This window comes from Borostomias antarcticus (assembly GCF_949987555.1).
Source record: "Borostomias antarcticus genome assembly, chromosome: 1".
In the NCBI taxonomy this organism is placed as follows: Eukaryota; Metazoa; Chordata; class Actinopteri; order Stomiiformes; family Stomiidae; genus Borostomias; species Borostomias antarcticus.
In genome coordinates, this window is record NC_140234.1 from 25,335,572 (window position 1) to 25,348,071 (window position 12,500).

Here is a 12,500-nt window from a genome sequence, read left to right on the forward strand (position 1 = left end):
AGATTCTGAATTTGGGGAAATACAAGAGGGACCGGCAGCTGAGACCCGACCCCTAAAGAAGAACAGAAGAGGAAGAGGAGGTATCTCTGGCCATGAGGGGGTATCTCTGGCCATGAGGAGGTATCTGGGGCCATGAGGGGGTATCTGGAGCCCTGAGGGGGTATCTCTGGTCATGAGGAGGTATCTGGGGCCATGAGGGGGTATCTGGGGCCATGGGGGGGTATCTGGGGCCATGAGGAGATATCTGGGGACATGAGGGGGTATCTGGGGCCATGAGGGGGTATCTCTGGTCATGAGGAGGTATCTGGGGCCATGAGGAGGTATCTGGGGCCATGAGGAGGTATCTGGGGCCATGAGGAGGTATCTGGGGCCATGAGGGGGTATTTGGGGCCATGAGGAGGTATCTGGGGCCATGAGGGGGTATCTGGGGCCATGAGGAGGTATCTGGGGACATGAGGAGGTATCTGGGGCCATGAGGAGGTATCTGGGGCCATGAGGGGGTATCTGGGACAATGAGGAGGTATCTGGGGCCATGAGGAGATATCTGGGGACATGAGGGGCTATCTTGGGCCATGAGGAGGTATCTGGGGCCATGAGGAGGTATCTGTGGCCATGAGGAGGTATCTGGGGCCATGAGGAGGTATCTGGGGCCATGAGGGGGTATCTGGGGCCATGAGGAGGTATCTGGGGACATGAGGAGGTATCTGGGGCCATGAGGAGGTATCTGGGGCCATGAGGGGGTATCTGGGACAATGAGGAGGTATCTGGGGCCATGAGGAGATATCTGGGGACATGAGGGGCTATCTTGGGCCATGAGGAGGTATCTGGAGCCCTGAGGGGGTATCTCTGGTCATGAGGAGGTATCTGGGGACATGAGGAGATATCTGGGGACATGAGGGGGTATCTGGGGCCATGAGGGGGTATCTCTGGTCATGAGGAGGTATCTGGGGCCATGAGGAGGTATCTGGGGCCATGAGGAGGTATCTGGGGCCATGAGGAGGTATCTGGGGCCATGAGGGGGTATCTGGGGCCATGAGGAGGTATCTGGGGCCATGAGGGGGTATCTGGGGCCATGAGGAGGTATCTGGGGCCATGAGGAGGTATCTGGGGCCATGAGGAGGTATCTGGGGCCATGAGGAGGTATCTGGGGCCATGAGGAGGTATCTGGGGCCATGAGGAGGTATCTGGGGCCATGAGGAGGTATCTGGGGCCACGAGGAGGTATCTGGGGCCATGTACTGTACTGTACTGTGAGAAGAAAACACATGAAGCTGTCTTGAGTTCAGAGTTCAGTTGTGAAGCTAAATTGCTTTCAATTTGAGTATGTAAATCATACATTTCAATGACTGAATCAATTGTCTTCTAAAACATTCCATATTGAGTATCTATAAGAGGCTAAAGTACCGTGGCAGTGTAAACCAGGGCTTTACAGTTATCAGTAAACGAATGGGAGCAGAGCCCTGTCTGAGGGCCATCAGAACCCCAGCCTTGGCCCTTGACATTCCAGTACTGGGAATGCCGTGGCAGGCCTGGGAACAGTCGGCAGGGCCGGCCAAGACTCTCCTTAAAAGGCCATGGGGGAAGTCCTCTGGGACCGCAGCGGAATGTTCCACATGTGAAGAGTGTGTGAACTCTGATGTACATGTGAAGAGTGTGTGAACTCTGATGTACAGAGCCTCTGTGCTAGATGTCTCATGGGCCTGTCCCAGGGACCTCTCATGTTCCTCTGTATCCGATGAGGAACTCTGGACTGTGGACTAATTCCACACTGCTCTGCTCCACTGGGCTGACGGTTTCTGTGTTACACTGAAACCTGCTGTATTCTGTGCATTTTGCAATGTGGTTCTTTCTTTATTATACTCATCCTACTGTATAATGCATCCTGTTGCATAATTTAACAAAAAAGCTGCTACCCAGAACCATTAATAACGGGTCTCTGGTGGTCCCTGTGGAACCCTCTGAGAACCTTTTGTTTCCAGGTAGAACCCAAACAAAGCTTCTACTAGGAGCCAAAACAAGATTTTTAAAATCCCTGAAATCCCATTTGGAGGCCAATTATCTAAGAGTGTGCATGTTTGTGTGTGTCTGCCAGCCAGTCTTACCTGCAGGTGTTGGGTTTGAACTTCTTCCCCTGCAGCAGGCATGTCTGGGGACTCTCCCTGCACTGGCACAGGCACGTCTCGGGGTTGAGGGGCTGGCGGAGCGGGCACTCTGCCCGGCACACACACCCACACAGCTGGGGGTCCCAGCGCTGGTTAGGTGGGCAGGTGCCCTCCGCCGGCTGGTCCTCGCACTGGCACTCACAGCTCTCCTGGTCTAGACGCCAGCCGGCACCACAGCTGCCCGGCGTCAGCCCGTTCCGACACACACACTTACAGCTGGACTCCTCCAGAACCTTGTTGGGCCCGCACAGCGCCAGGAGGGCGGAGTCCAGGGGTTCTGAATGGACCGAAGGGTCGGGGGGGGGGGGGGGGGGGGGGCAGGGAGAGGAGAGATGCTGTTCACGCTCCCGCAGAGAAACCTCACACAACAGCACACCCCCCCGTCACGTGTGTGACAACAGAAATGACACTGGGAATAATACTGGTTTCAGGCGGGCTTACTCAGCTCTCTCAGGGAGAAGGGGCTGGATTCTGAGGGCACACAGAGGCAGCGGCCCGGGTCCCACAGCAGGTCTGGACCACAGGGCACATCTGGAGGAGAGCACCTGGGTGGGACACATACAGGGGTGCAAGTAAAAGTAAGGGTCATGGTCAAGGTCATTGTCGGACCTTGGAAAGGGTGAAGGTCAGAGGTGACCCACTCACGAGGCTAGGTTAAGGTCATAGTCAGAGTCAGGGTTAGGGGTAGGTGTAAAGGTTAAAGGCTGAAGGTCAGAGGTGACTCACTCACAGGGCGAGGTGTTCAGCTGCGGCCCTCCTGATAACGGAGTGAAGCGGCCTCTTCGGGAGACACTCACACGAAGTGTGGTTGACGAAGGAAACCGTAACTATGGAGCGCTCCATCCTGGAAGGGGACAGCTCCACCAACTGGCCGGAGGAGGAACAACAGCCTGTCAGACTACGCTCAACTGCAAGGGGAACAAGCAGTACTGTGTGCCTAGGTGGGCTGTGTGTGTGCGTGTGTGTGTGTGTGTGCGCGTACCGTCTTGTTGACGTGCGTGTGCGAGGTGTTGGTGCAGTAGAGAGCCTCGTGGGTGCAGCAGCCCCCACAGCGGTGCAGGGCCACACAGCGAGGCAGGAAGAAGTGGCTGGTGCTCTCTGGGTTCTCCTTAGACACCTCCACACACACTTCCCTGGGCCGGCACATGGTCCGCTGGATCTCCTCCAGGATCACTACGGGGAGAGATGCGGGGTCAGGGGAACAGAGGATAGCGATAGGCATAGCAGATGTTATTTGGAACAACACTTGCGTGATGATGAGTAGCCTTCATGCGAAAAAAGCTCGAACATCAAACCACAGTTCTGGTGGAATTCCCTTCTGGTCTAGCGGTAGATGTGCTTCCCCTCCTCATCCACCTGTTACATAGACGAGGTAAACGCTGCAGCGTTGAATGTGCTACATACAGCAGGTGTGTGGGATGGGTGGATGGAGACATGAGCCACTCTGATTTCTGTAGATCCTCTTCACTCAGGGACAGGATGTTTACTAGATGTTCTGATGATGATGTTTACTAGATGTTCTGATGATGATGTTTACTAGATGTTCTGATGATGTTTACTAGATGTTGTGATGATGATGTTTACTAGATGTTCTCATGATGTTTACTAGATGTTCTGATGATGATGTTGACTAGATGTTCTGATGATGTTTACTAGATGTTCTGATTATGTTTACTAGATGTTCTGATGATGATGTTTACTAGATGTTCTGATGATGATGTTTACTAGATGTTCTGGTGATGATGTTGACTAGATGTTGTGATGATGATGTTTACTAGATGTTCTGATGATGTTTACTAGATGTTGTGATGATGATGTTTACTAGATGTTGTGATGATGTTTACTAGATGTTCTGATGATGTTTACTAGATGTTCTGATGATGTTTACTAAATGTTCTGATGATGTTTACTAGATGTTCTGAGGATGTTCTGATGATGTTTATTAGATGTTCTGATGATGTTTACTAGATGTTCTGATGATTATGTTTACTAGATGTTCTGATGATGATGTTTACTAGATGTTCTGATGATGTTTACTAGATGTTCTGATGATGATGTTTACTAGATGTTCTGATGATGATGTTTACTAGATGTTCTGATGATGATGTTTACTTAATGTCCTGATGATGTTTACTAAATGTTCTGATGATGTTCTGATGATGTTTACTAGATGTTCTAAGGATGTTTACTAGATGTTCTGATGATGTTGACTAGATGTTCTGAGGATGTTTACTAGATGTTCTGATGATGTTCTGATGATGTTTACTAGAGGTTCTACTGTGTTCACAGCACACTGGAGGCCTGGTTCTGTCACGCTCCTGCTGATTTACCTGGAGCAATTCTCTGGAATATTATTATACATGATGACTCCATGCTGCCATCAAGACATACTACTCATATTGTATTATTACTTTGTACAGGGCGACTCCATGCTGCCACCAAGTCTCATATTACTCTATACTATACTATACTCTATACTATATTATTACTCAAACGTGATTGTGCGCCGTTGTTATCGTTTGTATACTGCTGCTGTATCACCGCCATTTCCCATGGGATCAATAAAGTACCTACTTTCCAACCTACCTACCTACCTACCTACCTACCTACCTACCTACCTACCTACCTACCTACCTACCTACAGTACCTACCTACCCACCTACCTACCTACCTACCTACCTACCTACCTACCTACCTACCTACCTCACTCACTAGACATAGCACCATTATAATGTAGCCCCTGACTTAGTGGAGTCGCTAAAGTCACATGACCACCAAGACCACCAATGTAATGCGATCATGTGTGACTGGTCAGACTGATCTAATAGAGAAACAACAGGCTATCTATTATGCGAGCTCAAACCACAGGGTTTAATTGCTTTGGTCTGGAGACTCCTCTGAAGAGCTCAGGCCACTGGGTTTGATTGCTTTTGTCTGGAGACTCCTCTGAAGAGCTCAGGCCACTGGGTTCGATTGCTTTGAGACTCCTCCTAGACATAACACCACTATATCCTCTGATTGGGTGTTTCTAATGACTCCCTGCCTAGTAGAGTCGCTAATGTCATATGACAGCCATTGTCAGGTGTGATTGGTCAGACTAATCCAATACAGAAAAAACAGGCTGATCCTATGTATTATGAGAGCTCAGGTCACAAACCTCTCCTATGAAGACTCATATGAAGAACTCAGGTCACAGGGTTCGATTGCTTTGGTCTGAGAATTCTCTGAAGAGCTCAGGTCACAGGGTTCGATTGCTTTGGTCTGAGACTCCCCTGAAGAGTTCAGGTCACAGGGTGCGATTGCTTTGGTCTGAGACTCCCCTGAAGAGCTCAGGTCACAGGGTGCGATTGCTTTGGTCTGAGACTCCCCTGAAGAGCTCAGGTCACAGGGTGCGATTGCTTTGATCTGAGTTGTGTTTAGCTTCAGGAATGGGAGGAGGACAGATGGGTGAGAGAGGGAAAGATGGAGGGAGGCAGGGAAAGAGGGAGAAATGGAGGGATTGAGGGGCCTCTGTTAGGGAAACAATCATTCTCTTCTCTTCCCTGAACACAGCTGTGCTGCGCCTATCTGTGAATCTGGCAGAAGGGATCAGAGAGAGAGAGAGAGAGAGAGAGAGAGAGAGAGAGAGAGAGAGAGAGAAGTGTTGAGACAGAGAGAGCGAGAGTGAGAGGTTGAGACAGAGCGAGAGAGAGTGAGAGAAGGGTTGAGACAGAGAGAGAGCTAGAGAGAGAAGGGGGGGGGTGGGTGGGTAGAGAGGGGTTCTATCTGCTCATTGGTCCTGCTGGCTGGCATACTGTAGGACTCTAATAGTTCATCAAATCTTTTACAGAGAAATCCTAATCTGAAAGTGTTTGTTTGAGATGCCAGATTAAACAGGATATTAGATTAGGCCCAGCCCAAAACCATAACGTGTGTTTGTAAATTAAGATTCAATATAAACAAACATCAACAAACAACAAAAGACGGGCGAGACTGTGCCTTACCTTCAAAGGCTCCGTCGGCGCGGAATGCCGCGGCCTGGTATGTTTGCCCCCAGAGGTCATCCTCGCTGTGTGGCGGGGGGGTGGAGCCACGATGGAACTTCCTGCGCAAGCAGTGCTGAACCAGATTGTATTCTGGGTAAAGAAGTTCCAGCAGCTCATCCACACTGGAGGCGGAGTCCAGCCTACTCTGGCCCCCACCAATCACCGGAGCCTGGGGAAGGACACACAGACCAATCAGAACGTAAGCCTATGAACAACCAGTGTGATACTCTGGGATGTTTTGGTGTAATAAGGAGAAAAGGAATGCATCTTATATCTCTGTTTTTCCAGCTAGCTGAGTCAGCATCAGTATCCTGACCTTGAGTGTAATGAGAGATCTTGAGGGCAACGCTGTATCACACACACACACACACACACACACACACACACACACACACACACACACACACACACACACAGACACACACACACACACACACAAGCATGCACGCATACACGCCCACTTACACACACACACACACACACACACACACACACACACACACACACACACACACACACACACACACACACACTGTGTTTTTGTGTCATCCACCCCCATGGAAACAAATGCTGTAGTTTTCCCAGAGTCTGCCTGGCACACCTGGTCTGAGACTGCCTGGCACACCTGGTCTGAGATTGCCTGGCACACCTGGTCTGGCAGCTGGCTAGCAGGGTAGGGGTCTGGGGGAAGGGCTGGTCCTAGTGTACTAGTGGTCTGGGGGAATGGCTGGGCCTAGTGTACTAGGGGTCTGGGGGAAGGGCTGGGCCTAGTGTACTAGTGGTCTGGGGGAATGGCTGGGCCTAGTGTTCTAGGGGTCTGGGGGAAGGGCTGGGCCTAGTGTACTAGGGGTCTGGGGTAGGGGTTGGCCTAGTGTACTAGGGGTCTGGGGGAAGGGCTGGCCCTAGTGTACTAGGGGTCTGGGGGAAGGGCTGGGCCTAGTGTACTAGGGGTCTGGGGGAAGGGCTGGCCCTAGTGTACTAGGGGTCTGGGGGAAGGGCTGGTCCTAGTGTACTGGGTCTGGGAGAAGGGTTGGCCCTAGTGTACTAGGGGTCTGGGGGAAGGGCTAGCCCTAGTGTACTAGGGGTCTGGGAGAAGGGCTGGGCCTAGTGTACTAGTGGTCTGGGGGAATGGCTGGGCCTAGTGTACTAGGGGTCTGGGGGAAGGGCTGGGCCTAGTGTACTAGTGGTCTGGGGGAATGGCTGGGCCTAGTGTACTAGGGGTCTGGGGGAAGGGCTGGGCCTAGTGTACTAGGGGTCTGGGGTAGGGGTTGGCCTAGTGTACTAGGGGTCTGGGGGAAGGGCTGGCCCTAGTGTACTAGGGGTCTGGGGTAGGGGTTGGCCTAGTGTACTAGGGGTCTGGGGGAAGGGCTGGCCCTAGTGTACTAGGGGTCTGGGGGAAGGGCTAGCCCTAGTGTACTAGGGGTCTGGGAGAAGGGCTGGTCCTAGTGTACTAGGGATCTGGGGGAAGGGCTGGGCTTAGTGTACTAGGGGTCTGGGGGAAGGGCCTAGTGTACTAGGGGTCTGGGGGAAGGCCTGGGCCTAGTGTGCTAGGGGTCTGGGAGAAGGCCCTAGTGTACTAGGGGTCTGGGTGAAGGCCCTAGTGTACTAGGGGTCTCGGTGAAGGGCTGGTTCTAGTGTAATAGGGGTCTGGGTGAAGGCCCTAGTGTACTAGGGGTCTGGGTGAAGGGCTGGTCCTAGTGTACTAGGGGTCTGGGAGAAGAGCTGGTCCTAGTGTACTAGGGGTCTGGAAGAAGGGCTGGGCCTAGTGTACTAGGGGTCTGGGGGAAGGGCTGGGCCTAGTGTACTAGGGATCTGGGGGAAGGGCTGGGCTTAGTGTACTAGGGATCTGGGGGAAGGGCCTAGTGTACTAGGGGTCTGGCAGAGGAAGGTGAGTCCCCAGCAGGGCCGGCCCTCGGAGGAGGGGCTGGCAGGGAGCCTCTGTCTGAACCCTGGACACACAAAGACCAGGAGGGCAGATCAGGTTCTCTCTATTCACACACCCCTTCTCATCACTCCGTCCCTCTCTCTTTCCCTCCCTCACTCCCTCCCCTTCTCTTTGTATCTCTGTCTCTCACATGTCCCCCTTCAGCCTCTCTCTCTCTCTCTCTCTCTCTCTCTCTCTCTTTCTCCCTTCCTCTCTTTAACAGAAAAGCTAAGCAGGTGCTATGATAATAATCATGTGAGACTGTATACAAGATAACCTGCAGGTCATGAAAGGAGCTATATTATATTAATCTAACATGTTATTATACTATTGCAGAGCCAGGATATTAACTGTGCGAGACTGTACATGATATATTTGTATATATAAATGTGTGACCCAAATGATGATGTCACAGGTTCTGGAATCTTCTACTATCCTCCCTGGGGAACGCAGCTGGCTCTGTGAGGTCATGGCTGACCAATAGGTGAGCAGCATGACCCTCGCACATGATTTCCCAGAATCCTCTGGGTGGGTCCCCGTTACTGCGAGACGCTCAAGCTCATCTTTCATGGTAAACACTGCATGGTCCTCCACACTCTCTAACATCATTCAGAGGCCTGCGTTGTATTTCTCAATGAGTCAGTCACTCACTGACCTGTCCCACGCTATCTCTCAAACTCTCCAATTCACTCCAGCTGTTCTGTGTAACTGTATGTTTTGCTATGATGCGAGTTGTTGGTTTAATTTATTCCGCCAATGGTTGTGTGCCGATGGGTGTTTTGGTAGTGGATGCTACCTATTGCATTGTCCTAGCTTTAGCGAAACCTGAATGCCCAAATGATAATTTTCAGCATGGAAGCAGCTGAAAATTACCTCAATCAATCTACAATATAATGGATAAGTCAAAACTGAGGCCATATGTCCAAATTTCCAAACTATCCCTTCCAGCTGAAACGGACGTTTGAGATCATCTGACTTACGTAGTTTGGAGTATTTTCGTCTCAAACAGGCTATAGGGGCGGGACATAACGTTTAGAGGAATTTGATTGGAACGTTAACAAGTGGGCGGGTTATAACAACTTATTGTTATTGACAAATTCAATAGACAGATAGCATTGATTGACAGGTGGATGTCGTGAGATTATTGGTTAACCTTGCTCTTCCATTGCTGATGTAACCACTCGCATTTTGTTTTACAGGAAGAATAAAATCAAAGGATTTGATAATTGTGTATTTTTATAGATGCACACTTTGACCAATTAAAAAAAAAAAAAAAATGCTTTTTTGACTTTAATGTATGTGGGTTTGCTGACAGTATTAGAGCATTTGCGGGCTAGCTGTATGTATTAATGTATGTCTGTGTGCTAGCTGTACTGTATTAATGTATGTCTGTGTGCTAGCTGTACTGTATTAATGAATGTCTGTGGGCTAGCTGTACTGTATTAATGAATGTCTGTGGGCTAGCTGTACTGTATTAATGAATGTTGGTGTGCTAGCTGTATGTATTGATGTATATATGTGGACTAGCTGTACTGTATTAATGAATGTTGGTGTGCTAGCTGTATGTATTCATGTACAGTATATTTGTGGGCTAGTTGTACTGTATTAATGAATATCTGTGGGCTAGCTGTATGTATTAATGTATGTCTGTGTGCTAGCTGTACTGTATTAATGTATGTCTGTGTGCTAGCTGTACTGTATTAATGAATGTCTGTGGGCTAGCTGTACTGTATTAATGAATGTCTGTGGGCTAGCTGTACTGTATTAATGAATGTTGGTGTGCTAGCTGTATGTATTGATGTATATATGTGGACTAGCTGTACTGTATTAATGAATGTTGGTGTGCTAGCTGTATGTATTCATGTACAGTATATTTGTGGGCTAGTTGTACTGTATTAATGAATATCTGTGGGCTAGCTGTATGTATTAATGTATGTCTGTGTGCTAGCTGTTCTGTATTAATGAATGTCTGTGGGCTAGCTGTACTGTATTAATGAATGTCTGTGTGCTAGCTGTATGTATTAATGTATATCTGAAGGCTAGCTGGAGGCTATGCATGTTGGTGTGCTAGCTGTATGTATTAATGAATGTTGGTGTGCTAGCTGTACTGTATTAATGAATGGTGGTGTGCTAGCTGTACTGTATTTATGCATGTTGGTGTGCTAGCTGTACTGTATTAATGAATGTTGGTGTGCTAGCTATACTAGGAAGTTGTTGCCTCTAGCATTACTGTACTCTTTTTATCAGTCCAAGGTTCTATTTCTCTCTCACTTTCTTTCTCTCTCTTCCTCCACCTCTGTCTTTCTCTGTTTGCCCCCCCAACACCATGTCCCGCTCAGCTAACACCCAGCACTGGCCTCTATGGATTACAGTAAGATGTGATTCAATCACTGCTGCCACAATGCACAGCCTGGACAAACATAAGCCACACACCCACACGCATGACTAACACACACACATACCACACAAATGCTTGCTCCCCCCTTCCCTCACAAACATGTCTGGCTTACACACACACACACACACACACACACACACACACACACACACACACACACACACACCCGCACACACTCAGACGTCACTCAAACAAGCCATAGCTGTGTGTGTTTGTGTGTGTTTGTGTGTATGTGTGTGTTGCCAAACAGCCTAACCCACCCTCGGTAGTGAAATCACCCTAATCGCAGCCAGGCTGAATAGAGGAAACCGCCTCTCTTGTTCTCACGATAACAACAGCTAGCTATAGTTTTTCTTCATTGACTCATACTGTACGACACATTCATATGACAGAAACCATACAGTAGCAAATGAGAGTGCAGGATAGTACATGAAGGTACATGAGAGTAAAGGAGAGTGTAGGAGAGTGTAGGAGAGTACAGGAGAGTGAAGGTGTGTGGTAGAGTACAGAAGAGTGTAGGTGAGTACAGGAGAACACACAGGAGTATACAGTAGGAGAGTACAGAAGAGTGTAGGTGAGTACATGAGAACACACAGGAGTATACAGTAGGAGAGTACAGAAGAGTGTAGGTGAGTACAGGAGAACACACAGGAGTATACAGTAGGAGAGTACAGAAGAGTATAGGAGAGTACATGCGAATGAAGGAGAGTACAGGATAACACAATCAAATATACAGCAGGAGAGTACAGAAGTGTGCAAGAGTTTACAGAAGAGTATAGGGGAGTGCATGATAGTATAGGAGAGTAAAGAACAGGGAAGGAGAGTACAGAAGAGTGTAGGAGAATACAGAAGAGTGTAAGAGAGTATAGAAGAGTATAGGAGAGTACAGAAGAGTGTAGGAGAATACAGAAGAGTGTAAGAGAGTATAGGAGAGTACAGGAGAGTGTAGGAGAGTACAGAAGAGTGTATGAGAGTACAGGAGAATACAGGAGAGTATATGAGAACACACAGGAGTATACAGTAGGAGAGTACAGAAGAGTATAGGTGAGTACATGAGAACACACAGGAGTATACAGTGGGAGAGTACAGAAGAGTGTAGGTGAGTACATGAGAACACACAGGAGTATACAGTAGGAGAGTACAGAAGAGTATAGGTGAGTACATGAGAACACACAGGAGTATACAGTGGGAGAGTACAGAAGAGTGTAGGTGAGTACATGAGAACACACAGGAGTATACAGTAGGAGAGTACAGAAGAGTGTAGGTGAGTACAGGAGAACACACAGGAGTATACAGTAGGAGAGTACAGAAGAGTGTAGGTGAGTACAGGAGAACACACAAGAGTATACAGTAGGAGAGTACAGAAGAGTGTAGGTGAGTACAGGAGAACACACAGGAGTATACAGTAGGAGAGTACAGAAGAGTGAAGGTGAGTACATGAGAACACACAGGAGTATACAGTAGGAGAGTACAGAAGAGTGTAGGTGAGTACAGGAGAACACACAGGAGTATACAGTAGGAGAGTACAGAAGAGTATAGGAGAGTACATGCGAATGAAGGAGAGTACAGGATAACACAATCAAATATACAGCAGGAGAGTACAGAAGTGTGCAAGAGTTTACAGAAGAGTATAGGGGAGTGCATGATAGTATAGGAGAGTAAAGAACAGGGAAGGAGAGTACAGAAGAGTGTAGGAGAATACAGAAGAGTGTAAGAGAGTATAGAAGAGTATAGGAGAGTACAGAAGAGTGTAGGAGAATACAGAAGAATGTAAGAGAGTATAGAAGAGTACAGGAGAGTGTAGGAGAGTACAGGAGAGTGTAGGAGAGTACAGAAGAGTGTATGAGAGTACAGGAGAATACAGGAGAGTATATGAGAGTACAGAAGAGTATGAGAGCACAGAAGAGTATAGGAGAGTACATGGGGGTGTAGGGGAACACAGAAGAGTATAGGAGAGTACAGGAGAGTATATGAGAGTATAGGGACACAGTA

General features: G+C 48.6%; 2 protein-coding genes across 2 annotated transcripts in view; one reads left to right on the forward strand and one right to left on the reverse strand.

Moving 5' to 3' along the window:
- The window catches only part of LOC311315879 (steroid receptor RNA activator 1-like), a gene marked incomplete at its 3' end in the record, with an annotated part of 116,922 nt that overhangs the window by 13,575 nt on the left and 90,847 nt on the right, over positions 1-12,500 (forward strand). The gene's annotated exons all lie outside the window — the stretch shown is intronic.
- The window catches only part of vegfc (vascular endothelial growth factor c), a gene marked incomplete at both ends in the record, with an annotated part of 15,076 nt that overhangs the window by 1,894 nt on the left and 682 nt on the right, over positions 1-12,500 (reverse strand). The window contains 5 exons of the mRNA XM_084444232.1: positions 2,102-2,438; positions 2,603-2,706; positions 2,892-3,028; positions 3,144-3,334; positions 6,145-6,355. Coding sequence (XP_084300358.1) covers positions 2,102-2,438; positions 2,603-2,706; positions 2,892-3,028; positions 3,144-3,334; positions 6,145-6,355 — 980 coding nt within the window. The remainder of the gene's footprint in view (positions 1-2,101; positions 2,439-2,602; positions 2,707-2,891; positions 3,029-3,143; positions 3,335-6,144; positions 6,356-12,500) is intronic.